The sequence below is a fragment of the Hypomesus transpacificus genome, chromosome 7, assembly GCF_021917145.1.
Source record: "Hypomesus transpacificus isolate Combined female chromosome 7, fHypTra1, whole genome shotgun sequence".
NCBI classification, from domain to species: Eukaryota; Metazoa; Chordata; class Actinopteri; order Osmeriformes; family Osmeridae; genus Hypomesus; species Hypomesus transpacificus.
In genome coordinates, this window is record NC_061066.1 from 7,993,853 (window position 1) to 8,021,008 (window position 27,156).

General features: G+C 46.2%; 1 protein-coding gene across 4 annotated transcripts; it reads left to right on the forward strand.

Annotated features, from left to right (window-relative positions):
* Nucleotides 1–515: 515 nt before the first annotated feature.
* tspan11 (tetraspanin 11) lies at nucleotides 516–26,582 on the forward strand. Of its 4 annotated transcripts, none has more exons than XM_047022480.1 (10): nucleotides 516–539; nucleotides 11,198–11,311; nucleotides 13,356–13,458; nucleotides 14,717–14,908; nucleotides 17,344–17,418; nucleotides 18,789–18,893; nucleotides 19,096–19,254; nucleotides 21,073–21,159; nucleotides 22,852–22,971; nucleotides 24,725–26,582. In XM_047022480.1, exons 3-9 carry the CDS (start codon nucleotides 13,372–13,374, stop codon nucleotides 22,924–22,926), a joined length of 780 nt encoding a protein of 259 aa, XP_046878436.1. In that variant the 5' UTR covers nucleotides 516–539; nucleotides 11,198–11,311; nucleotides 13,356–13,371; the 3' UTR covers nucleotides 22,927–22,971; nucleotides 24,725–26,582. The 4 variants fall into 4 exon arrangements, with proteins under 4 accessions (XP_046878436.1, XP_046878438.1, XP_046878435.1 ...); XM_047022482.1 differs by lacking the exon at nucleotides 516–539 and adding an exon at nucleotides 10,541–10,936; XM_047022479.1 differs by lacking the exon at nucleotides 516–539 and having other exon boundaries at nucleotides 10,990–11,311.
* Nucleotides 26,583–27,156: the final 574 nt, after the last annotated feature.

Sequence of the window (27,156 nt, forward strand, 5' to 3'; positions counted from 1 at the left end):
AGAGCAGAGTCATTGGCTGCGCTGATAATTAGTTAAGTGACTGCACCTGTGTAAGGCGGGTGTCGGGAGGAGTATTGTGTATGGAGTTAGATTAGTTTCATAATTCAAACAAACAAACGCAACACGATCCAAACAAACGTAACACGATTCATACAAACATAACACGATTCAAACCAACAAACGTAACACGATTCAAACAAATGTAACACGATTCACAAATGTATTTCGTGATTCACAAGTGTAACGCGATTCACAAATAAACGACACATTCGTTTGCAACCTGGCAAACACAAGTTACAAATCCCTGCATTTGTTGGTGTGAATCCCTGCATTCGTTCGTGTGGATTTTTGGAACTTTCCTGACGCGCTTAGATTCACAAATGCATTTTTTCTAAAAGATATCCTCTGCAGCCTATCAGATCGTCTCTTCCAATTGTAGCCAATCACATTACAGTAACGTGTCTATGTGGACTTCAACAACCTTCCATAATGACGGACATCGTCTCCTTCAGATCACGAGCAATGTCGTCTGGTAGCATGTAGGTGAAATATTGCTTGTTAATCTTATTAAACCGATGATAATTTTTTCACCTGATACGTGTACCCTATGGAGTTAGATTAGTTTCATAATTCAAACGTGTACCCTATGGAGTTAGATTAGTTTCATAATTCAAACGTTTGTAGGCTAAACGTATCAGGTGAAAAAACGGCATGATATAATCTGTATCCCCTCTGTAACTCGTATGGTAGACCAGGTGAACAAAGCGGTTAATTGAAAAGCCATATTCCGTGCTAAATAACTATTTAGCTGGTCGGCTCCATGACTCCGGGTAAGTGGGCTCGTGACACAGCTCACCAAAAGAACGATGGGGAACCAACTTGTCTAGCAGATTAAGACATGTTCGTAGGTACCAAGCTAACGTGTTGTGACTGTGTATGTGATAGAAGCGTGAGTGACAGATACAGAGGGAAAGCAGGGTAAGGAAATGCATCTGAACGAATACGCTGCGTGTTTTAGATGGCCTTAAAAACATGTTTATAACGAAAAACAATATGTGACGGCTGGTGTTTATTCTGGGGCGCACCGCCACTAATTAGTCTGTATGGGAAACACTGAAGAGCTAGGGGCCTACTGTCTTCATTTGTCTCTCAGTTTTATGCCTCAATACTGAAAAGACGTGTTGTGTGTTGCACTGTGGACGTGGGTTGTGCCCAGAACAGCTTCCCAATATAGCAAATAAATGTGTGTTGAATTCGGACATCTAAAGTCTCACCTAGTTCTTCCTATGACCTAGTCGTGGTCATTAAAATAAGTTAAAGGATAGGCTACAGGTGTTGCCTGTAGTTATAAGCTTAGGCATCTACCTAGAATCACATCCAAGGACAGCCTTCCTTTTAGCCTCTGGTGAAAACCAGACATGATGGACACTAACTCTCTCAGTAATGTGGTTTGAGGTAACTGATTGTTCCTGTAGCAGGGGACCACTCCACAGACCCATTCATGCAGCAGTCCATCAGTACCTAATGGTTCCTGTGGCCTTATTGGGTTACAGAGATGGGTTTGGAGAAGCAAGCACTGAGCCAATGTAACGGGTGTGCAACAGTTCTTGTGTTAATATATAGAAGTGCACATCCGTTAACGGCGTAATCGTCTGCGTTGTGTTCTGGGGGGGTGTGAATGTTGGATGAATGGAAGGATGGGAGACTGGACCACAAAGGAGGCTGGCTTTCTCTCATTTATTCGCTTCTGTATGAGCCAAAGAAACCAACGTGTCAATAGTATAAACGGTCGTAGTCGGGACCAACATTCCCTCCTCCGCTCAGACAGTAAAAAGCCTTCTGCCGACGTATAAAATAATATGAAAATAAATAGAATAACATACTAGATGCACTTCACTGCATATACACAAACATAACCAGCATCGATAATATAAAGAACATAAAACATTCATACCTGTATGAGCCAAAGAAACCAACGTGTCAATAGTATAAACGGTCGTAGTCGGGACCAACATTCCCTCCTAGCAAACAAATAAAGAGGAAACACTGTAATACCCGGACGCACATGTACACAACAAAAACTCTCAAAAAGTGCATTTACTAAGTGCTAGCTAACAAAACAGCGCTGTAACATGTTCACACACTTAATTCACAACACACTTAGTTACACATTAAACATTTTCATTGTACACAAAACGACCTATATGCTAAAATATGACGAGAAACACAACAACATACCTCCGCTCAGACAGTAAAAAGCCTTCTGAGCTTTGGCGCCACACACACGTCACAAAACACGGACTTCTCTTAAAGCTACAGTACAGGTACAAAAACACATCAACAAAGGAACAGGTTACCAAATGTACCTAAACATATACTGGTACATTTAAATCAGCATTGGTGACATTTCAACACAACTAAAAAACGCTGTTTCACCCTGGTTACATACACCCCTCCTGAAATTCACCAACATCCTGATTTAAGGATGTCTTCACAGGCGTACAAAAAGTCTAGCACTGACACAACCTGGCACAAATGAACAATGGACCTTGTCCACATAGTCAACTTGAAAGCTACCTTAACACAAGGTTCAGGAAAGAAAGAGGTTGATCAAATCTCTAGATTCCCCTTAGTTTGATGTGACGCCTCGTACGTCACACAGCATTTGGCCCAAAATACATAGTCCATAGACATTTGCAGGTTTATAAAACCTCATAGTTGGCTCCTTTTGAAAATGTATCACATAAGCACTTTCAACACTTAGTCACGCCCAACTTTTAAAACAGCTGGGAACGGCCGTCCATAAAAAACTTGGACCTTTCAAACAATGGTTTCTGAACCATAGATTCTATCAATCTGTTCACTGATTTCACCAATCTTCCAGCACGTGTTCTGACAATGCCATCATCCTCAGCGTGTGCATGAGAGTCAGTGCAACCTGAGGTGTCAGCATGCTGGGCTGGCCTTGTGTCTCTGTGTGGAGCGACTGAGATGGATGGACAGTCATTGATAACAGCAGCAGGACAGAGTGCTGGACTAGGCTGAGCATGCTCTTCTGCAACAGCCAACTCGGACTCAGGTGAGTCGTCAAGTGATGAGATTGAGAGCTCCTCTTCATCTCTGGAATCTGACACGTCCTGGGCATGTTCACCCTGAGTCAATTCTCCAGACACTGAAGCCATTTCATCATCATCAGAGACGCGATCTTCCTTATCAGACTCCTCTTCAGCCCACGACTGATCAGTTGCATCAGCAGACTCGGCTTGGTCCAATCCAGAGAGAGGCAAGAAGTTCACTTCCAGTAAGAGATTCCTGTGCACAACTCTTGTGTGTCCCACGGCATCCTGTATTTTGTAGACATGGATACTTGGATTCACTCCAACCACTGTGTACACTCCATCTTCCCATTTGTCGGCTAACTTCCTCTTTCCTCGTCCCCCTTTATTTGACACCAACACACGATCTCCCACTGACAGGAAGGTGCCCTTGGCTCGTTTGTTGTATTGTCGGGTCTGGTGCTGCTGCTCAGAGGAAGTATGTTTCTGAGCGATCTCCATAGCACTTTTCAAGCAAGAAAGCAGGGATTTTGCATATGTGTCGTAGTCAGCAACTTCAGGGTCGTCCAGAACCCGCCTGAACATGACGTCCACCGGCAGCCTAGGGACACGCCCAAACATGAGGAAGAATGGAGCGTAACCCGTCGTCTCGTGGACGGTGGCGTTGTATGCGAACGTGAGGGTCTGGACTTGTTGTGGCCATTGCTGTTTTTCTTTTAGGGGAAGGGCTCGGAGCATGTTGCCCAAGGTGCGGTTGAATCGCTCGGTACCCCCATTGCCCATCGGATGGTAAGCTGTCGTGTGGGATTTTGCAACACCAGCCAAACGGAGGAGCTCCGCAATCAGGTTGCTCTCGAAATTGGCGCCCTGGTCGGAATGTATCCTCGCCGGGAAACCATAAACACAGAACACATTATCCCAAAGCTTCCTTGCGACCTGCTTTGCCGTTTGATCGGCACAAGGGAAGGCATGAGCGAGTTTGGTGTAGTGGTCGGTGACCACCAAAACATCAACGGACCGCTGCTTGCTGTCTTCGGCAGTCCAGAAATCCATGCACACTAACTCCATTGGAGCTGAGCTCTTGATGCTCTCCAGAGGAGCGCGAGCAGCTGGTTCCGGTGACTTCCCAAACACACATCTCTGACAGCATTTTACATGTGCCCTCACATCCTTTTCCATATCAGGCCAATAGAAACGCTGTCTTGCAAGCGAAAGAGTACGATCCTGGCCCTGATGACCTGCCAGATCATGGATGCCGGACAGTGCTTTGTCCTTTAGACTCTGAGGCAACACATATTGGGATCGTCGCTGCTTGGAAACTGGATCTCTTGAGACCCGATACAGAACTCCATCATGGACTTCCAGCCTTTCCCATTGCTTCAACAATCTGAGGACCTTCGAGTCAGCACCATGCCTTTCTCGCCTAGACGGTCGTCTCCTGGCAGAAACAAAGGGCAACACCCTGGAGATAACTGGATCTTGCTCTTGAGCCAGCTGTAGCTCCTGGGCAGAGAACATGGGCAGTGCATCTTGACCACTTGAGCGTTGTTGGACTTTTTGTGTCAAGAAGAGTGCCCTGGACTCTGCCGTGTCATTCCAGGCACAGTGGGCCTGACAGAGAGCTCTGATCTCGGCTGTGTCGTACCCCGTCCTGGGTAGTGGATGGTTTTCCAGTCTGAGGGTTTGAGACTGGCAGCTGAGCCTGAAAACATCCTGCACAGAATCCCCTTCCACCTCATCGGCTTCCTGAGTCAGAGTGGAATATGGCTCCTTGAGCAGCCTCTGGCCAATGGTTCTCGCAAAGGGATCGCGACTCAAGACATCTGCCACCACATTTTTCTTCCCAGGTAAGTGTTTGAGATCAAAGGTGTACGACGCCAGCTTAGACACCCAGCGGATCTCACATGCGTCTAGCTTCGGCTTTGTTAGAAGGTAAGTGGATTATTATCAGTCCAAATGGTGAAGCTATGACCCTTCAGCCAGTGACTAAACTTTTCACACACACTCCACTTCAGGGCCATGAACTCCAGCCTGTGAGCTGGATATTTCCGCTGTGATGCGCTGAGGGTCTTGCTCGCAAAAGCAATCGGTCTGGCCTTGGATTCTCCTCGGGGCACTTGGGAGAGTACCGCACCAAGTCCATCCAAAGACGCATCTGTTGACAAGATAAATGGTTCATCGAAGTCCGGATGAGCCAGCATGACGCAGTCCAACAGCCTGGCCTTCATGTGCTCAAAAGCGCTCACACATTCCTCTGTCCAATCCGCAGCAGTGAGTTTACGGTAGGCCGATTGGGGCTTTCTACCCTTAGCTGACTTCCCTCGCCTCTTCTGACCAGCTGTAAGTGCGAACAGCGGCTTTGCAGTGGAAGACAGGTTGGGGATAAAGTGTTGATAGTAGAACACCATGCCGAGGAATGATCTGAGTCTTCGAACAGAAGGCGTGCATCCATCTGTATCCATGAGGTCTTGTACCTGCATGCTGTTGATTACTTCCACCTTGGCTGGATCGACGGACACACCCCCACCGTTGATGATGTGGCCAAGGAACCGGACTTGCTTCTGCAGAAGGTGGCACTTTTTAGGAGCCAGTTTCAGGTTGTTCGCCCGCAACCTCTGAAACACCGCTTCGAGTCTGGACAGAGCCTCTTCCTCCGTTGGGGCAAAGACAAGAAGGTCATCAAGATAACACAGAAGCTTTGTGAAGTTCATGTCCCCAAAGATACCAGTCATCACCCTCATGAAGGAAGCAGGGCTATTACACAGACCTTGTGGCATGCGGTTGTATTCATGCAGCCCGAGAGGAGTCGTGAAAGCTGTGTACTTCTTGTCGTCTTCATGCATCGGAATGTTGAAGAAGCCAGAGGTGAGGTCCATCGTGCTAAAGAAGCAGTTGCCACCAAGGGCAGCGAGACAGTCTGACTGGTGAGGCAGGGGATGTGCATCCTTTATGGTTCTGACATTCAACCACCTGAAGTCATTGCAAACCCGCAACCCACCATCCTTTTTCCACACCATCACCAAAGGAGACGCATATTCGCTTGTGGACTTTCTGATGATTCCCTTTTCCTCCATATCAGTGAGAGCCTGCCTCAACTTCTGATAGTGGGCTGGAGGGACTCTCCTGTATGGTAGGCGAAACGGGCGATCGTCAGTGAGACGGATGCGGTGTGCGTAACCCTTGACCTCACCGCAGTCAAGCGAGTGCTTGGAGAAGATGTCTTGATAGTCAGTTATCAGTTGCTTGAGCTGGGACCTACAAGCTTCGCTAACCTGACATGAGGCTACATCGACGTCGCTTAGACCCAACTCTGACAGACTTTTGCTGGACTGGGATGAAAGACTAGCACCGGAAGAAGCATCATGCTGTCGTTTCTCAGTGTCAGGTTGCTCTTTCTCCGAAGCTGCCTGTGAGCCCTGGAAAACATCAAGATCCTCGACTGCCAAGCACGGGAACACATCAGCCAACTTGCAATTCCTCTTCAGTGTAATCGCTTTGTCAGATGGGTTCACAACAGTCATTGGCACCCATCTATCACCCCAGAGAGGTGTGACAAGACGACCCACTAGGACACCTCGTGGCATGGCTTTTGAGTTGGTCTGCTCCACGACAACAGTGCTGCCAGGTGACATAGGCGACTTAGCAGGGAGTCTGCCCCAAACCAAGTGTTCATGCTTGGGTAGGAGGGTCACAGCCTGGGTGAGCTTAACCGTTCCTATCTTTTCAGGGACTGCGCTCCCCTTCCAGCGCTCGACATTTGTGAACATGGACAAGAAGTGACCGATCTCGGGGTCAGATTGATGGTCATGAAAAGATGCAAGATCCCAGTACTCGTCACCACCTTTCAGGACATGAGTGACATATTTGATGATATTCGAGCCCAATATGAGATCATCCTGCTGGCCAGACACAACCAAAGTGGATACAATACATGGAACACCATACAGCTGCATCTCCAAGTCATAAAAGCCCTCAGGCTGGGTCTTCAGACCACCACAACCAATCAAGACAATGTTCTCTTCGGGGTACCGCTTCTCTGGCAAAACATCAGCACATCTGAGCTTCTCTACTGCTTCCTCACTGATGCTACATACCATAGAGCCAGAGTCCCACATGCCTTTAAGCTGCACACTGTGGTTGACGAGGACTGGAGCATAAAACAGCTCTCCGAAAGCTTTGATTCTCTGGGTAGCTTGAATGGCTATTTTTGTACCCTTAGGTGCATTGGCACAGCTCTCTTCATATAACTGAGCTAGGTCACAGGTTTCAGAAGGGGTTCCATTTACGTAACCCACACCGGGCCCCTCAAGGTGTGGGTTTAACAGTTTAACTGCTGAGACTGGCCACCAGCGCTATCATCAGGCTGAGAGCGGCGCTGGTTAGGCTGCTGGTTGTGGTTACCAGCACGGCCATTGTGCTGAAAGCGGTGCTGGTTCGTCCGTTGAGGACAGTCCCTCTTCCAGTGACCGGGACACAAGCACTGTAAACACAGGTTCTCGTGATTACAGTGTGACAAAGTGGAATGATTAGGAGCCCCACAGACCCTGCACACTCTCTGGGAAGAGCGTGGCATGGCAGCTTGGGTGCCGGGGTTGGAAGGCACTTGGGTATGCACTGTGACCAGCCGGTCCAACAGGTTTACCAAACTCTTCATGCAATCATTGTCGACACCAGCAGTGGTCAAAGGGGCTGGAGGCTGTCTCGGTGGAGCAGCAGTGTTCAAGAGAGGTGCCTCTTCAAGTATAGGTACGTGGCACGAATTAGCTCTGTGCTCTACAACACTAGGCTTTAGTGGTCTTGCAGCTGCAGATCTTGATTTCTTATCCTGCATGTGCTCATCGAGCCTATCTTGAATTTCACAGGCCGACCATTTGTCAGCAGACTCGAACTTGAAAACACTGTAGAGAGACTGGTCTGGGCAGTGTTTGATAAACATCATGCTGACCTCATGGCCCGGGTCATCAATGCTACGACCCTGCCTTTTCAAGCACTCGTCAGCTACATCCACCGTTTTATTTAGCCTAACCCAATACTCCATAGCATCTTCACCTGGTGTGGGCAGCGTGTTATAGAAATCTGACAGGGGCATGCTTGAGTATGATAGTTCACTGAAATGTTGTTTCAGAGTATCAAAAATCACATGTGGATTTGTAGCGTGATCGATAGATGTGTTACGCAGCTTTACTCTCACCACATCTCCTGCTTTGCCCATAAGCTTTGCCAGGATCTCTTGGGATTGCTCGTGAACTGGGATGGCACGTCTCTTTAAATACAGGGTCATGAGATTTTCCCACTCGTGAACTGTAAATTTATCTGAGCCATCACCCCTGAATAAGGGAGGCTCCTTTGCGGCTGATTGCAGCACTACACTGACATTAGGCAGTGTTGTCTCTGTTGGCAGAGGAATACTTGTGCTGTTTGTGCTCCTATCAGCCTGTAGCTGAGCTGTAATGGACTCACCCAGCTTTTCAGCTAACTGTGTAATGAGCGAACCTAAGTCTGGGTTCTGATTGAAGTGGCTCGGCATGGCACGGTCTACATACCGAGTTGAGGTCAACTGGGGGGTGCCCAACGCCGTGACTCCAGGCCCTGGTGTTCTGGTTTCTGAGGGCTGATTCAAAAATCCCCTCCCCACACCAAACTGGCACTCAAAAGAAACGCGCTCAGCACCACTACCCAGTGAGTATGTTCTGCCCTCTGCCATATTAAATGCCACCTTATCAACACAATGGAAGAAAAAAAACTGTTCAATGAAATCACAATGGATAAATTGGGAGCACGAAATGACAGTACTAAAAGAGCATATCAATTGGCAAACATATATACAGCATCAAATCAGTACTTTACATTTCACAATTGACGAACGTGCTGTAACTGCCCTTTTTTTTTTTTTTTTTTTAGCACTCAATCAGTTCACTGAGATGGTACAAAAGGTCCACAATGTGCAAACACCTACTTCGTTCAGCATCGACACATGTGGATAGGCCTATATAAAAAAATAAATTGTCCATTCAAAATAAAATAAAACCCTGAGCACTCTCCACGGAAATACCTCAGTACCACAAAGGGCCAGTGGCAGCAGCTTCCTCGGCGAACGAGGTGATGTCGTCCTTTAAACCAATCCTTGAAAGGTCACGGCACCAATGTAACGGGTGTGCAACAGTTCTTGTGTTAATATATAGAAGTGCACATCCGTTAACGGCGTAATCGTCTGCGTTGTGTTCTGGGGGGGTGTGAATGTTGGATGAATGGAAGGATGGGAGACTGGACCACAAAGGAGGCTGGCTTTCTCTCATTTATTCGCTTCTGTATGAGCCAAAGAAACCAACGTGTCAATAGTATAAACGGTCGTAGTCGGGACCAACATTCCCTCCTCCGCTCAGACAGTAAAAAGCCTTCTGCCGACGTATAAAATAATATGAAAATAAATAGAATAACATACTAGATGCACTTCACTGCATATACACAAACATAACCAGCATCGATAATATAAAGAACATAAAACATTCATACCTGTATGAGCCAAAGAAACCAACGTGTCAATAGTATAAACGGTCGTAGTCGGGACCAACATTCCCTCCTAGCAAACAAATAAAGAGGAAACACTGTAATACCCGGACGCACATGTACACAACAAAAACTCTCAAAAAGTGCATTTACTAAGTGCTAGCTAACAAAACAGCGCTGTAACATGTTCACACACTTAATTCACAACACACTTAGTTACACATTAAACATTTTCATTGTACACAAAACGACCTATATGCTAAAATATGACGAGAAACACAACAACATACCTCCGCTCAGACAGTAAAAAGCCTTCTGAGCTTTGGCGCCACACACACGTCACAAAACACGGACTTCTCTTAAAGCTACAGTACAGGTACAAAAACACATCAACAAAGGAACAGGTTACCAAATGTACCTAAACATATACTGGTACATTTAAATCAGCATTGGTGACATTTCAACACAACTAAAAAACGCTGTTTCACCCTGGTTACACCAACATACCGTCTGTGTTTTTGTTTTTGCAACTGAAAGGTGAATATGAATACAAACGGAGTAAATGACACAGCATTTTCTAGTTTGGGGTCAGATGGCTGAGCGGTTAGGGAGTCGGGCTAAGAAGGTTGTTGGTTCGATTCCCAGCAGTGCAAAATGACGTTGTGTCCTTGGGCAAGGCACTTCACCCTACTTGCCTCTGGGAGAATGTTCCTGTACTTACTGTAAGTCTCTCTGGATAAGAGCGTCTGCTAAATGACAATGTAAATGCAGTTAGTAGTCAGTCAGCTATTCATAGTAGCCCGTTAAAGATTAAAGGGCTCGCAATTGTCGTAGGTTTCCAAGCCGTGCAAACTATGCCTTTTTTAGAAAGTCATTTATGGTTAGAATAAGGTGCATATTTAGGATTTTGCTGCTTTCTCTTAACAAAAGAAAAGATATATATATATATTTTTTTTTTTTTTTGATTGGCGCAAAACCACGCCAAGAGTTAATCGACTTGGGTGGTTCTAAATTCGGTACGGGAAGTGACCTATGAACCCAAACAAGAGTCCATTCTCTACGCCTCCCACTCACACGATTGCATTTTCTCTGCGCATTATACATGCATTGCGTAGCCCACCTACATTTCACTCGCTCAGCAGTCTGTCAATAAATGACTTTTTAAAAACTATTGTCATCTCTGAACTGTCAAATAGCCTGGGGAGTCAAACGTTTGCCACTCAGTCAACAAATTACTTTGCATAATAAAGAGCAATTTGATGATACAACTGCCTGCATTGTCATTGACCACTTGGTGAGAATATACAATGTCTAGGCCTACATGATATTTTTCATTTCCCAGAATTCAAAATCTGTTTCCAGTCAGATCCCAAGTAAGTCCTGCCATAGGCCTAATTAAGTTTATTTGTCAAAATGTTACTAATTTACAATGTGTCTTATTTAAATACAGCCATAATTGCAGGTTTTTATACTAATATTAATATATATATTACTAACTTGTAATTTGCATTTTGAGAAGTTATGTGATCAATCTGTTAGCTACACACTGATACTGACACTGATACCTAAACGCTGCAGTGAATTCAATGGGGGCGGGAAGCCTCGCGCAGTTTCATTTCCTTTTCACCCCACAGTGACCCTCCATCCTAGACTGGAGACAAGGAGCAACAAGCTTGATTGAATCAGCCCGTGCTACTACCGTAACTGGACTATTTATCCGTTTATTTGCAAACGCAAACGGTGGACTGGTAAGTAAGAACGTAATGTTCACTTTTTTAACTACACATTTCTGTTAGCAACACGAGTTCGATAACTTTATAGCCTACAGGCTTTTGTCCAATGAGTTTATAACACCAACGCAGGTGTTTATTTTTCTTTTGGTCGGCCTTCGAGTGTACCTAGAATGTGTTGGAGGCGAATAATAATTAAAGATGTCGAATTATTGTGAAGTGCACAGTGGGGTTCTATAGCGAGTCTTCTGCGGTCAAAGTCCTTTAGTTCGACCGTGTAGAAGTCCGCGAGAAAGAGCCTGTAAACGATATTCCTGCTTGCTGCACCGGAGGGAGAGATTTGACGCTGTCGACATCCCCAGTGCTGCTCATTTCCATCTCATTTCGGTGTAGGCTACGTTTTGTTGGTAAGAAATCAATTTAGCCGACCCAGCAGCGCATGCGGTCGGAATCGTCGAACTGCATCACGACCAGAAGTGTCCTTATACAAGTCAGATCAAAAACATGTTACAGCAGAACAGGTTTATTATGCCTAAAATGTGTTGTTCGTTCCCAATATGCAAGCGACAAGAGCTGCATTCGGATGTTCTCCCCAACATTGTTTCATATTAGTTTTATTTAAGAAATAATTATATGGATTAGGTTGTTTTGACATAACCATAAATTATGGCCTCTACACCGAAAGAAAAAACAATAGGCTACAGTAGGCTACGTGGAACTTTCGAGTCTTGAGACTTGGAAATGGTGGTATCTTCTCTTGCTGGCTCAGGCTGGGGTAGCAGGAGAAAACAGGAAGGTTACAGATCCTCTTGCCCTGAAACTACCCCGAGATCAGCCCACATGCTACAGTGACCCAACATAAGGCTTCATTTTGACATCTCCAATAACTTAAAAAAAATATTTTATTATACTTTTATATTGCTGAAGTCCTGTCTCTATTTAACAGCAAGCACGTGTTGTGTCATGGTGGGAAGTGTTCATAGTCTGTTGGTTAGGATGGACATCCTAATCTATAATTACCAGCTGCTTAGAACGTCTCACGGGACGTCATTGTTGCTCCTAGCTTCAACACAAACAAACAGAAGCCTCTTTAGGCATCCACTAGCATCTCTGCCTGCCTAGTGATTGGCCGATTGATCTGATGTGGGCATGCGGCACAGGAAGTGCTCTGCATCAACAAGGATTTTGTTTACAGTGGCACAAGTGTGCACTTGATTAATGATTTATGAACAGTATTTATAGATGACCCACCGCAATCTATAATGGATTTCTGTTTGTGGATGCGCATAGTAAGAAGAATACCTAATCATCCTAAACGTTTTTTTAATGCATTGGAGTCAAGTCCTTCAGGGTTTGGCAGCTAATCTGCAGGACTGACTGCCTCCTGTAGACGGGTGCTTAGACTGGTTTGTTGTACTGTCCAGTTACAGAAAGCTGAGAGAGTGAGATACATGGCCTTATTTAAAAATCGACTAGAAGCTCAGCTGGAACGCGGTTGTCAAGTCGGATGTGTCAATCTAAGGCCTTCAGTGTGTCTGTCAGTCAGGAGATGGTGAAACGTGTGTGTTGTGTAGCCTGATGTCTTGCAACAAAAAATAATGATTTTTGGCGCCGGCGGTAAGCTATTGTTTTGACACTTGACACCTTTGCACAAAGTGTGCAGTAAGTGTGAGGGGAATCAGCCTCGCTAGGCTGACACAACGACACAGCTGCTTATCAGAGTGTGAAAGAGGGACCATCGTTTTCAACTGAGAGTTCCTCTGTTTGCTCTCGTCTCTGTCTGTCTGGGCCTTGTCATTATCTTCTCTCCAAACAAACCTTTACGACCATCCACACCCTTGTTGAGGTTTGTTGAAACAGTTCCTCGCTTTCGAAACTGTCTGTTTTTTGGTTAGTCATTCACAAATGTCAGTTAACTTCTGGAAGAACTCTTGTAAGCCCTCAAGCGACCTGCCCGAATGCGTTGTTAGCTGGTAACAGGATTCAATTTTTTTATGTTATGCAAACATTTTTTAAACCATCCAACCATTGTCCATTTTGGTTCTGTTTCCTGTCTTCCCAGAGTTTGGACCAGGGAGATGTCTGCCTCGTACAAAGATAACCAGGAGGACTGGATGACAGTCTGCTTCAAGTACCTCCTATTTGTCTTCAACTTCCTGTTTTGGGTGAGTACCAGCTAGGGGTGTGACACAGCGTGCCTGAAGCGCAGGTGCCCTTTGATATCTGTGGCATCCATCCTAATAATTACTGTCTGTCGTTGCGGTCTATTCTCTCCTATCAGCATAGCGATTCATCCCAAACAGAAGAGAGAGGGAAAGGAGGGAGGAGATTTAGTGAGGCAGAGAGATTGTAAAAAATGGACTTGGCTCAGATTAAATGTATTATTTAGGTCCTGCCTTTGTGGCAGTGAGGTACTCTGTATGAAGCCTCCTCTCAGGCAGGCTTGTTGGTTCAATATTTAATTTGACAGTTAGTTTGAAACACTGTGGATACTGAGCCCTCAGGCCTGAAAACTCTTCAGTCTACTGGGCACAGAGGCGGGACTGAGAAAGGCTCTGGAGAGCTTAAAGAGTGAACAGTGGGTGGAAAATAGGAATACAGAAATAGTCGGGAAAGACGATAGCCAGAAGATCGCTGCGTTTATCTCACTATGAAGAGTTTGAAGATATTTGGACCTTTTGCTGTGCCCTTCATCCTCTGGCCCTTTGTTGTTGGTTTAGAAACCCTGGAAGAACCCTTACCCCCTCTCCATACAGATTAAATGCCCTGATAATGATTAAAGATGTTCCTCAAATCGTTAACCATTGTTTTTCCTAGCTTGATTGAAGCACAGATCGACCCAAATAGAATCCCTGCTAAAACTCTTAAGTATATTTTAAGGATCAAATCTAATGGGGCTGTTGAGCTCTCGACTGGTGCCCGTCTCCTGGCAGTGTGACCAAGGCCAGCCGGCTGGAACACTCAGTTGTTGTGTTGTTACAGGGGAAGGAAAAGGGATGGGACGATAACTGGCAGAAACTCTCTCAGGCATTTCCTGCACGTTCACCCTTGACAGTGATGGGAAAAACAGCGTAAGAACCCACCAGGACAATGCAACATCCAGGGGTGTGTCCGGGATTGGTTGCAGAGATTAATCATCGCGGTCTAGACAACACTTTGATCCCCGGCTCTCGTTGTGTCATATTTCTCTATTTGTCTCTCCCTCCCCCGCTCTCGGCATTGTATTCTCTTTGTCTCCCTTTTATTTTTGTTTGACCTTCCCTTTTATATTCTCTCTTCCCTTTCCCCGACCCTCTGTCTCTTTCTCTCTCTTTCTGTCAATCTCCACCTTCTCACTCCCTGTCCTTGCTGTTGTCTTGTTTGCCCTCTCATCTCCTCTACCCTCCAAACCACACATCTCTCCCTCCCTTCCCTCCCCTACAGGTGGGGGGTGTGGCGGTGCTGGGCGTGGGCGTGTGGACCCTGATAGAGAAGAGTGACTACCTGAGTCTGCTGGCCTCCAGCACCTTCGCTGTGTCGGCCTACATCCTCATCCTGGCCGGGGTCCTGGTCATGGTCACAGGCTTCCTGGGCTGCTGTGCTGTCATCAGGGAGCAGAGGAGCTGCCTGGCCACGGTGAGAGAGCCCTTCCTGGGCAGGGGGACTACTCTAGCTCCCTGGTTTCAGAAGGCCCCTGGGTCTTACGTTTTGGGGTTTAGGTGTGTTTGTGAAAAAAGAAAATGGAACATCTGCAGTCTTAGCCTAGCTTTCAACAGAATTAAACAAGATCGAGAACTTTCAATGACCTGGAAGCGTATAGTCTTAATATAACAGAACGACTTAGTTTGTTCCACCTCAATCACACTCGCACACCTTTATCCACAAGACGCGTGTCTAATTTAAACCCTACCTCTGGCTCCTCCCTTCATAACCCTCGCTCCACACCCCCTGACTCATAACCTCAATGAAGCCGGTCTCATGGACGGCCTCTCCTCTGCCAGATCTGTCTCTGCTGCAGTGTGTTCCTCAGCCTCTGGGGAGGCCGTGCACAGTACCTCTGGCTAACTGCTGTTAACTGACAAATGGTCTGACAAGGCCCTTACTGTCCTCATTCTTTTAAAGAGACAGAGGAGAGGAGAGTGCAGGCGGGAGGGGGGGGCAATGGCAGGACTATTTATAGAGCGGCCATCTAGGTGATAAATGAAGGGGAGGGAGGGAGGGGTGGGGGAGGGAGGGATGGGGTAAGGGGGGCATGGGGAAAGAAAGGTTGGGGGAGGTTGGGAGGAAAGGGTAGAGGATGTGGTTGGAATAAATTCAGGACAAAATGTGTTCTGTTAAAATTATGCATCAGGGAGTTGATCGGATATACTGTTGGAGTTGATAAGGGTATGGAGATGAAGTGTGTTTGTGGTTACTCTACTGTGTATTTACATGTAGAGTTTGAGCTTCAACAGACCAGTACAGCAAGGTCTAATGGACACCGAACCAAAGGGTGTGAATAGTTTGAGATGGTGGGCGTTTGAGCCCTGCCAACTGGATGCATGTCTGGATAAGTCTCAGTAACTGGTGTAGCGTTTAATGTTGCTTCTAATGATTGCTCCCCTTGCTGTTGTGCGACAGCAGTCTTCAGCATCATTTGTTTTCCACCAGCGCAGCCTGGCTACATGTGAGGAGGCTGTCAGTGAGCAGCTGTCCCTCTGTCATGTCCCTCTGTCATGGCCCTCATTCATGTCCCTCTGCAATGTCCCTCTGCAATGTCCCTCTGCAATGTCCCTCTGTGAAGCATCGCTGTCAAACACTTCCTGTCCAGTCTCTCACTAATTAGCCACTCTGTGTGTGTGTGTTTGTGTTTAGTGTGTGTTTTGAAATGTGTGTGAGTGCAGAATGTTTGTTCTGTGTGTGTGTGTGTGTGTGTGTAAGGTTGTAGGTCTTGATCTGACGAGCTTGCCAAGCGCTAGTCTGTCAGTGTTGTGCTGCGTGGGCGAGCAGCGCTTGTTAGCTCTGCTGTTTTCAGAATATCCCCCTGCCTTTTTTGATGCATGTTTTTTTAAAACAAAACGCTTGTAGGAGAGAAAAAATGACTTCAGTGGCTTTTTTCCTTTTGCTTTGATAGTGGATGTTGATGAGGCCTGTGCAGTAATTTACTAATGAGGCAGCTAAGGCACTCCCTCAGATGATGGGTTATTTTGAGTCTGTCTCTTATAGAATACTAATAATGTTTGCCGTGTCATGCTCGCTGATTGACCTGTGTCGACCACACAGTCATTTATCATAAAGGATGCCATTTAATAAAGAATTACATTTATGTTCTATGTTACTTAACAGATCTAATTTACGTCGATGTAATCGTGAGCGAGTTCGTTGGCTGTGTGATACTGGATTGCTTCGACACAATAACCCCTGAATGTGGAGTAATCTTTGATCATCTCCATATCAAAGCTGTTATGAATTCATGAATATTGCTGTGATTGTAGAGCTGCTGCTGTGAGGACAGAACATACTGTCTGAATGACCTTTCACCTTCTGCGTCCCTGTCATTCTGTTCCCAGGGAAACGGAGATGAGTTCCGTGTCAAACTCCTGATGCGTTTGACAGTCGACACCTTAAAAGGGCCATCGACTATCAAGCCCTCTTTCTCCATCCTTTCTCTCTCTCCATCTGTTCATCTCTTCATCATTCTCTCCGTTTGAAGTCATCCTCCTCTGAAAAACGCGTCTTGTGTCTGTCAGCGACTCTTAGGCCGTCTCGCTTTTCCTCTTCTGTCTCCCAGTAATGGATGCGAAACAATGTGAGAGGAAGAAACATTGAAATCAGGATGTCACAATAAAACTGGCATTTTCCGAAAAGGGCGATGATGCGTGGTCGTGATGTTCTGAAGGGTGACCGTTGGAAAGAAAGGTTCTATTGATCTGTTTCCTGTGTTCTGTATGTTGATACTACAGTTATTTACCATTTCACTTTCTCCCCCCTCCCTTCCTCCTCGCTCGCTCGCTCTCTCTGCCTCTCTCGCTCTCTCTGCCTCTCTCTCTCTCTGCCTCTCTCTCTCTCTGCCTCTCTCTCTCTCTCTGCAGTACTTCTCCTGCCTGCTGCTGATCTTCCTGATTGAGTTGGTGGCTGGAGTCCTGGCCTATGTGTACTACCAGCGGGTGAGTCACAGCTGTATCCCTCCCTCTCTCTCTTCTCCCCCTCCCCCCCTCTCCGCGTTATATTCTCTTTGTCTCCCTTTTATTTTAGTTTGACCTTCCCTTTTATATTCTCTCTTTTCCCTCTCCCCTCCCCGACCCTATGTCTTTCTCTCTCTCTCTCTTTCTGTCAATCTCCACCTTCTCACTCCCTGTCCTTGGTGTTGTCTTGTTTGCCCTCTCATCTCCTCCACCCTCCAAACTCAATTTTTCAATTCAATTTAGCTTTATTAGCACGACAGTCATTACAACCGTATTGCCAAAGCAAGAGGCACAACAACAGACAACCATACATCAACAACACCATTCAAAAACAACATAAGGAACGACAGTCAGTATTTTCCGGAACATGTGGTAACAGCAAAGTGTCAAGAACAGAAAACGACAAATCAAAACAAAAACAACCCAAGTAAATAGCTACATTTAGATGGACAACACATATTAAAGCAATATAGTGCGAGTGGGGTTGTTGAGGAATATACCACGGGTGGTGTTCGGCCGTAGCCACCGAGGCTGAGTGGCGTAGGCAACAACAGAACAACTCGAAAAAACCCAATTGTTTTATATTACACATTTTACACCATTCTCTCTCCACATCTCATCTGTGTTCCCCCTGTGTTCTGCTATTCCGTCCTCTTCTCCAGTCATCTGCTTGTCCTGTCTCTTGGATCCACACTGTCACACACCCTTTCTTCTCTTCCCTGTCCTACATACCTCCCCTCCACACCCTGTGAAACCTCCTCTCCTCTCAGAAGCCTGGCTTCTGCAGAGCTGGATAACGACCCATTCATTTGAATCAGGTGTGTTGGAGCAGGGAAACATCTAAAACATGCAGGACAGGGGGTCCCTGAGGACCAGGGTTGGGAACCACTGTTCTAGTTGGTGTATCTGGGTGACTCAGCTCTCGAGACACCACCCCACACCCCCTCACACACACCCCCCCCCACACACCCCCCCACACACACCCCCACACACCCCCCACACCCCCCACACACCCCCCCCACACCCCCCCACACACTTCACTCTCCAGGGATCCTCAGTTGAGTCCTTCTTATCTCCGATACGTCTGCCTGTCACTCTACTTCCAGTCAAAAGAAAGAAAAGCGTAGCAATATCCTCTGTCTACCGCCCTCATTCATCTTGATGGATATAGAGTGGAGCTGCAGATTAGATCCATTTAAAGATAAGAACATACACACACACACACAGGCCTTCAGTGACACAATCACCCCTGATTTCATATATCATCTGTTCTCGCTCTTTACAGCCACAGACACACACACCACACACACGGACACACACATCCTCTCACGTCGCCCCTCTCTCCCTCCCAGCTCAGCGAGGAGCTGAAGCTGAATCTGAACCAGACCATGACGGAGAACTACGCTCAGCCTGGGAAGGACTCCATCACTCTGGCCGTGGACAGGCTACAGCAGGACGTAAGGACTACACTTCCCACAATCCCTCAGAAGTCACAATGGTTTAATCATTAAACTTTAATGCCTTCACATAGACCCTCATAACCATCTCTACACTGTAGCACACATCACTGTCCTACTATGCGAACCACCAACATTATATTTGTTACAGGAAAGACTGTGTTGTTTCAACAAGTGATTCAGATTTTGGTCTGTCCTGTAGTTCAAGTGCTGTGGCAGCAACAACTCTTATGATTGGCTGCACAGCGTGTACGTGACCTCACAGGAGAAGGAAGGCAGGCTGGTTCCTGACAGCTGCTGTAAGACCATCACTCCTCTATGTGGAAGGAGAGACCACCCATCCAACATCTACAAGGTGGAGGTGTGTACGATGGATGGATGGATAAATATCTGATATCTACAAGGTGGAGGTGTGTACGATGGATGGATGGGTAGATAAACATCCAACATCTACAAAGTGGAGGTGTGTACGATGGATGGATAAATATCTGATATCTACAAGGTGGAGGTGTGTACGATGGATGGATGGGTAGATAAACATCCAACATCTACAAAGTGGAGGTGTGTACGATGGATGGATAAACATCTGATATCTACAAGGTGGAGGAATGTACGATGGATAGATACATATCTGATATCTACAAGGTGGAGATGTGATGTATGCATGACATTTAGTCATTTAGCAGACGCTCTTATCCAGAGCGACTTACAGTAAGTACAGGGACATTCCCCCCGAGGCAAGTAGGGTGAAGTGCCTTGCCCAGGGACACAACGTCATTTGGCACGGCCGGGAATTGATCCGGCAACCTTCTGATAACTAGCCCGATTCCCTGATCGCTCAGCCACCTGACTTCCTATGTAGGGATAGATGCTTGGAGAGATCAACAAGTGTCCTTTATGAAGATAAAAGGATGCTATATCGATGTTCTCTACCATTGAGCTGCAGTGGCTGAAGAGAAACATCTCTACTAAGATGGAACAGGATATTAATGTTTAAGACCTTTCTGGTCATTGCTAATGGATCCTAACTCATCCGAACCCATCGGATCACAGTGTGGAGTTGCTTTTAGAGCCATCTGCCTTTTCCACAGCAGAGGAAGTGTCTTAATGAAATATATCACAGACCAGAGACGTTTGATATTATTTCAACCACGAGCAGTCTTTAATGTAATCTTTAATGTATCGTGTTTCATCTGGGTCTGTACCGCTGAGTAAACCTCTCCCTTTCCTTTGTGTTTTTGTAAAACTCAAACAAGATTGGCGCGTAAGTAGGATGAGAAGTGAGACAGCGTTGGGTTTGCCAGGCTGACTTGATACTTGGCTCCAACAGTGTACGCTCTCCGGGGAAATGAAGAAAAGGTTTTGAGGTGTCGCTGCTTTTTATCTCTGACACCCAGAACTGGGGAAGACGTAGTCTCTTTCAGACGTCTCCAGTTCACCCACTCGCCACTCCTCAGCCCGTTTAGAGGGGGGAAACTAAAGTGAACCTCTCCTCGATAAAACTCTTCCAGCCCACGATTTAAGGACGGTGCTCAAATATGTACTCGTCAGAAGTTGTCTCATCTCACTCCCCCACTCTCAAAGTTTTGCCTCACCTGTCTGAAACGTCTGAAAGGTTTTTGTTCCTGTTGTTGAGTGAGGTGGAACATCTGCAGGTTAATGTGTCACTACCTCCTGCTGTGTGGAAACGCCCCACGCTAGACTAGAGGTGAAAGGTGCTCTGTTCACCTGGACTAGAATCTCACATGAGTAGCAAAAGCCAAGTAGGAATCAACTGGAGGAATGCACTTCAACACAAAGGAAACTAGGAGGTTACTGAGTTTCTCTCTCTCTCTCTTTCTATCCCTCTCTCCCTCTCTTTGTCTGTCTCTGTTCCCCTCTCTCCCTCCCTCTCTCCCTGCCTCTCTCCTTCTCTCCATACTCTGGCATTAGAAACTGCCCCCTGAGAGCCTGAACCTAATGGAACACACACTTTTCTCCCCTGAAGCGCTGAAAGCCCTTTATTATGTTGAAGCTGATTTGCCGCAGTGTCGCGTCTCTCCTTTCATACACACACACACACACACACACTGCATGTCAAGCTGACCTGCTGTCATTTTGATATGGTTTATATCTGATAGCTTCAAAATAGGGATTGTATGTGTTTTGTGGAAGTGGACTCCTGACCTTTGTCCTACAGGGGGGCTGTATCACCAAGCTGGAGCAGTTCCTGACGGATCACCTGCTGATCATCGGCGCGGTGGGCATCGGCGTAGCCTGTCTGCAGGTAGGCCCTCCTCCACATCCACACACCTGGACAGGCACGGGCTGGGGCTCACCAAGGTTTCTAGTTTGAACGATGGCTGCTGCTCTGTCCTTCATACGGCTGAATGAAGCCTGGGATCAGCGAGAGACAGGGAGAGAGCTTGTGTAAGCGCAGCGAGACTGGCCTTTCCATTTCCCAAAATGCACCCATTCAGTCCTGACACGGGTCAGAGCAGAACGCCACGAATGCACTCCTGTCTGTCCGTTCCTGTCTCTGGGCTGTTATCTGATTCCACTCAGGTCTGTTATTAAATTTACCTTCAGTCCAGAGCTCTTAAGCCATGATTCCTGGGCCCCATTGAAGATGTCTGGAAACGTTTACTTTCTCCCTCCCATCGAGCAAGGCTCTGCCCCTGTCCTTTCTTTCTCTCTTTCTGTCTCTACCTTATCTGTCCTTCCCTCTCTCTTGATCTCCCTCTCTCTCCCTCCTCAAAAGGTTTGTAATAATTCAGGAAATGGGACGGTTGCACTCCAGCTAGCATCGACCTGTTCCGTGAAGCAAGGTCTCACGTAAACCTCCCGAGCCGTATCGATCCCTGTGGCCCATCCCCAGCTCAGCTGTCTGACAGAGCTCAGCTGGGTGAAGGTTGCTCCCTCTGTCAGAGCTCAGCTGGGTGAAGGTTGCTCCCTCTGACAGGAGCCATGCTGCTGTTCATGGATGGTTTGTGGAGGGTCAGAAATATCACAGCCTTCCTAAAGATGTGGGAGTTACAGCCACACCTGGTGACAGGAAGACGGCCTTCCACACTTCCTTTGAAAACTCCCTACTGGGGATTTTGTGGGGTCGCATACAATGTAGCCCCCACTGAAACAATCATTTTAATGTTAGTTCCGACCTTTGTGTTCCACCAGTATTCCCAGAGCCCAGCTGCTTCAACCAATGAAATTCCACTTGCAAGTCAGTCATTTGATCGTGTCACCCTGGTAACTGTTGACATGGGGATGTCGGACTAAAACATTTCATTAACAGGAAACCACTCCCTTAGAAATCCTTTGTTTGTGACTTAACGTTCCTCTGCATGCATTATTACACACACAAAATAACCAAATACACAATGAGGTCTGTTAAGAGAGCTTATTTGATCGAACTGATTTAGTTCCCATGTGTGTTAAGGTTGTCTTGACTGATGGCCTGTTTATATCATCTTAGATGCTCAAGAGGCTTCCTGCTCTGGGGTTTCACTTTAATGTATGTCACTTCCTGTCAGTTATTAATGTCCGTTCGTCTTGTATTCCTCTCGTCGTAACTTTTGAATCAAATTGTGTGGTTTTTTTTTCTGTTTCTTTGTTGTCCTTCAGTTTTTCCTCCCTCTCCTGTGTGCCACACTAACTGTCCTTTGGTGTGTGTGCCTGTGTGTGCGCCTGCCTGTGTGTGTGTGTGCGCCTGCCTGTGTGTGTGTGTGTGCCTGTGTGTGTGCCTGTGTGTGCGCCTGCCTGTGTGTGTGTGTGTGTGCGCCTGCCTGTGTGTGTGTGTGCGCCTGTGTGTGTGCCTGTGTGTGCGCCTGCCTGTGTGTGTGTGTGTGCCTGTGTGCCTGCCTGTGTGTGTGTGTGCCTGTGTGCCTGCCTGTGTGTGTGTGTGTGTGTGCCTGTGTGTGTGCCTGTGTGTGCGCCTGCCTGTGTGTGTGTGTGTGTGTGTGGTACTACACTCCTGCAGCTGGCTGGGGCAGTGTTGACGGGCTGCTTTATCTATCTGCTCTATAAAGAAGAGGAAGACTTCTCAGCCGTGTGATTGGCTAGCCTCTGTTTGGTCCCTGCTCAACCGGGACAGGACAAGGTCGGAGTGCATTGTGGGAACTGTCGTTCTTTATTGCCTGTCTGCATGCTCAGACCCCCTGCGACTGTGCTTTGCGTTGTGGTGTTGTGCGTGTGTTGGCATGTGTTCTCTCTGTGGTAAGCACTGCCTGTCTCTCACACAGGGCCACCCCATCGCTGCAGTGAGCTGTGCAGTAACTTGCTTGTGTCCATACTCAATGCTGTATGACTGTCTGGCTCAATAGGCTTTGATAACAGTATTCACTTTGTCTTTGATGGGAAAGTCAGAGAAATAATGAGTAGAGCAAACTGGATTCAGTCGTAGCAGAGGAAGCTGTGATGGGTCACTTTCAGTACCAATAGGGCTTCTCTCATTGGCCAGAGTTTGTTATTTCCTTCTGCCTTGCTCCTTGGTAGCTTTGTAGACTAGCTTAGATTTGTTGTGCGCGATAGCCAGGAAATGACAAAAGGCACGCAATGACAAGAAATAATATTGATCACGCCCCCAAATAAGGTTTATAACTAAAGTAACAAGCCTGGCCTGAATGTATAAAGTAGAGATGTGATATGTCGGCCTCTTATCCAAACAAACCGTCCCCCCCCCCCCTCCTTGACCCAGTTTCACTTCTCAAAGCCCACAAAGTATTGATTGGAATTTAAATGATAGAAACTTTTTTTAAGCGAGCTGAGTCACCAAAAGAGTAAGATTCAGTCTTTGTTAGCGCTTTGATTCATGGACACAATTCTCCCTCTCTTGACAACCTGTTCCTCTGTAATCAGTTATCTGAATTATTGAGCAACACTCTCGTTGAATGGCACGTCGTTTTGGGGGGAAATCATTTTCTACCGATTACATTTGGATATAAACGAATGACCGTTCAGTTGACTGTCCCTCTGCAGGGTGTGGTTGCTGGCAGGGTGTCTGTGTCAGTTGACAGTTGAGGATTGAGTTTGTCCTTGACTCCTCCAATGTCCTCTCCTCTCCTCAGCTGCCTCCTGGACTTCAACAGAATTCCAGACAGTATTATGAGGAGGACATGGACTGTATTTGTATCTAGGTGACAGATTTGGTAGAAGTCATGCGGCCACTTGAGTCCACTAGTTTACCTCAGTTATGAAGCCTGAGGAGTGAAGTCCAGTTTCAGGTTGAAGAGGTGTGGCTGTTATGAAACTTAGTTGAGTACACAAACTCTGACACTGGGCTATCGTCCTGCTTTCAAACGTGTCATTCGCATGAAGCCTTCCCTCCTCAAATGTAACAAACAAATCCTCTTCTGCTCTTTTTATTCCCTGTACCACTGCAGCATAATCCAGTATTTCATCCTAATCTTTCCTGCAGCCTAATCATATGATCTCATTTATGGATTACTGGATTAGCCTTTTGAGGTTGTTGGAACTTCCTCAGAGGGAAAATGGCTAAACGAGGATTTGTGAGGAGATTATCTTTCCAACAGGGGCCACAGAGGGAGTGGTAGCATTCAGTGTTTGCCTCGTTCTTTACCCCTGCACACGCATGCTCACTGTCACACACACGCAGCCAAACAGGCGCATGCTCACATGCAAGCATGCAGTTAAGTCACACACAAACACATACACACACAACCCATCACTGCTGCTACGGCGACCGCATGTCACCGTGTCTCCCATAGTAACCAAACACTACTACCCCATCATCCCACCAACTCCTCCCCCTTCTCAGCAATCAGGCTTCCTCTTTGCTGTCATGGAGATTGCCCTTTCTCTTACACTTACAACCCTGTGTGTGTGTGTCATAGATCTGTGGGATGGTGTTTACCTGCTGCCTGCACAGAAGGATCAGGATGGACCCTTACTGAACCCCCGGTCTGACGGAGCCCCTTGCCTGCTGCACTCCCATAGTAGTCGTGAACTTTGACCCTGTGACCTTATTGGCCTTGGCTGACCAAACACCCCCTGTGTGACCCTGCCATAGAGTAAATCCAAACACGATCACGTTGTGGAGTGGAGCTTTTATCATTATAGAATTCTCTGCTACTGAATATACATTGACTCCCACTGTCCTCCCTGGCAGCAGTGAGTTATATCCAAGCAATGTGGAGACGCATGCTTTTCTCTGAACTGGAAACCGTCCTGCTGTGAATCAAGGGCGTCTTTTAATGGAGCATCAATCTGGCTCATGGTAATGTGCGGTAGTGGACTGGTCTATAGCGTGTAACGACTGCTGCTTGTGAATGCTGGGTGGTTCTTTACAGTACCGTGTGAATACCACAGAGTGCCTCGACAGGTTATACTGAATAGAAGTACGTCTCTTTGATTGTATTTCATTGTAATGTCAAATCCACAAAGGGAGCTTTTTCGTAATACAATATTTGAATTATATTGCTGGAATTTGTATTAACTAGTCAACATCAAACTTGAAATGGGGAACAATGTTCTTTGATGAAAATATATAACAGAAGATATATTTGACCAGACTATAGCTAGTGAGAATGTAACTTTACTGGATTATTAATAAAGCACTGACATTTTATTTTTACATTTTAACTGACACATTTTGCATCTTGACTATCTTATAACTGTCAGTTAGAGATGTAAGTGTACAGTAAGACCATCAACAGTCTTGGAGTTACCTTGGAAGACCAAATACCATTAACATTTTCCCATCCACATTCGTTCTCCAGAACCTTTGGAACATTCCAGAATTGTTGGGGTGTACAACTTAACCCTCCAAATATGTCCTGTGAGATGAAACATTCCCAACATTGTAGATCATGCAGCAAATACTGAACATTTGGTTATTTTAAATAGGTTAGATTTTTTGGCCTTCCATCTGAGAGAGGTCAGGTCTGCTGTCTGACTACACTAACACTCCATCTAGTGGTCATCCAGGGTTTCACACCTGTGAGGTTCCTAACATGATGCTGGTGTAAACTCCAAATCTAAATACTAAGTTGTCCTTTCTTACCTGACCTCAAGAAGCAAATGTACCTTACAGATGTTATTAGTTAGCTGATGCTTTAATGAGTATTCCTCTTAACCCTGCAAGACCTGGTTTAAAATTACAACATCACTTTTAGCTCTCCAAAAAACACATTTGCTAATTATTATTCTTTTGACTAAATTTACATAGCCGATGGGACCTATTGTCTTGCCTTGCAATGCCATTGGATAAATGTGGTCTTTCTAAAAAAGATATTAGCAATTAAAGAGCTAAAAGTGACGTAATTTTACACCCAGTGGTCTTACAGGGACTTGCCGTGTGTTTGATTTACAGAGACTAGGGGGGTCACTGTCGTTTCGATGCTACCATCCTCATTAACTACATATGGAATTTCCTCTTGCTTGATAACAGCTCTTACATGAATATCCATTACCATCAATATGCAATCGTTTCGTGTGTATGCATACTACTGTACATGCCGCAGTGATGATCTCATAGAAGTGTTATTTTTGATGACCTCTTGCCCGAATGCAGATGCCTTATTAATGAACAGGGTTATGAGTAAACAGATGTTGGAAATTCATACTTTTTAAGAATGTTTGTCTAACATCCTGGAATAGCACGTGCTTCTGACTGATCTCTTAAATATATTCATTGATGTGAAACTACATTTGTCTTAATTTTGTATGGGCTAAATAAATATGACTATATTACAGTTTTGTCTGTCTAAAATGTATTTGAATGGTGTAGCCATTAGACTGAACTCTGTCAATAACGGAACACACTGTCCTACTCCATACCACACCACACATACCTGAGACTGGTCCTATTTTATCACACATCAAGAATGCACTGTGTGATTGACCTTCTCCATGTAACCATGGTTGTTTGACTCCATTAGACATCAGTTATAGTAAATGTCAATCGACAGGATGTGGCAGAGTCTGTTCCTCCACTCCTTTAACCCCATCGAGCCTTTCCAGTCCACCTGTGTGTGTTTGTGTGTTGATGTTCCTCACGTGCCTCAGCAGGATGATGTAACACTTTGGGGCGAAGATGCAGACCAGGAGTCCCTAACAGGAGGCCAGGATGGCTCACGTGTGTGTGTGTGTCAGATTGCTGAGCGGTGAGGGAGTCGGGCTAGTAATCACAAGGTTGCCGGATCGATTCCCCGCAGTGCCAAATGACGTTGTGTCCTTGGGCAAGGCACTTCACCCTACTTGCCTCAGGGGGAATGTCCCTGTAGTTACTGTAAGTCGCTCTGGATAAGAGCGTCTGCTAAATGAT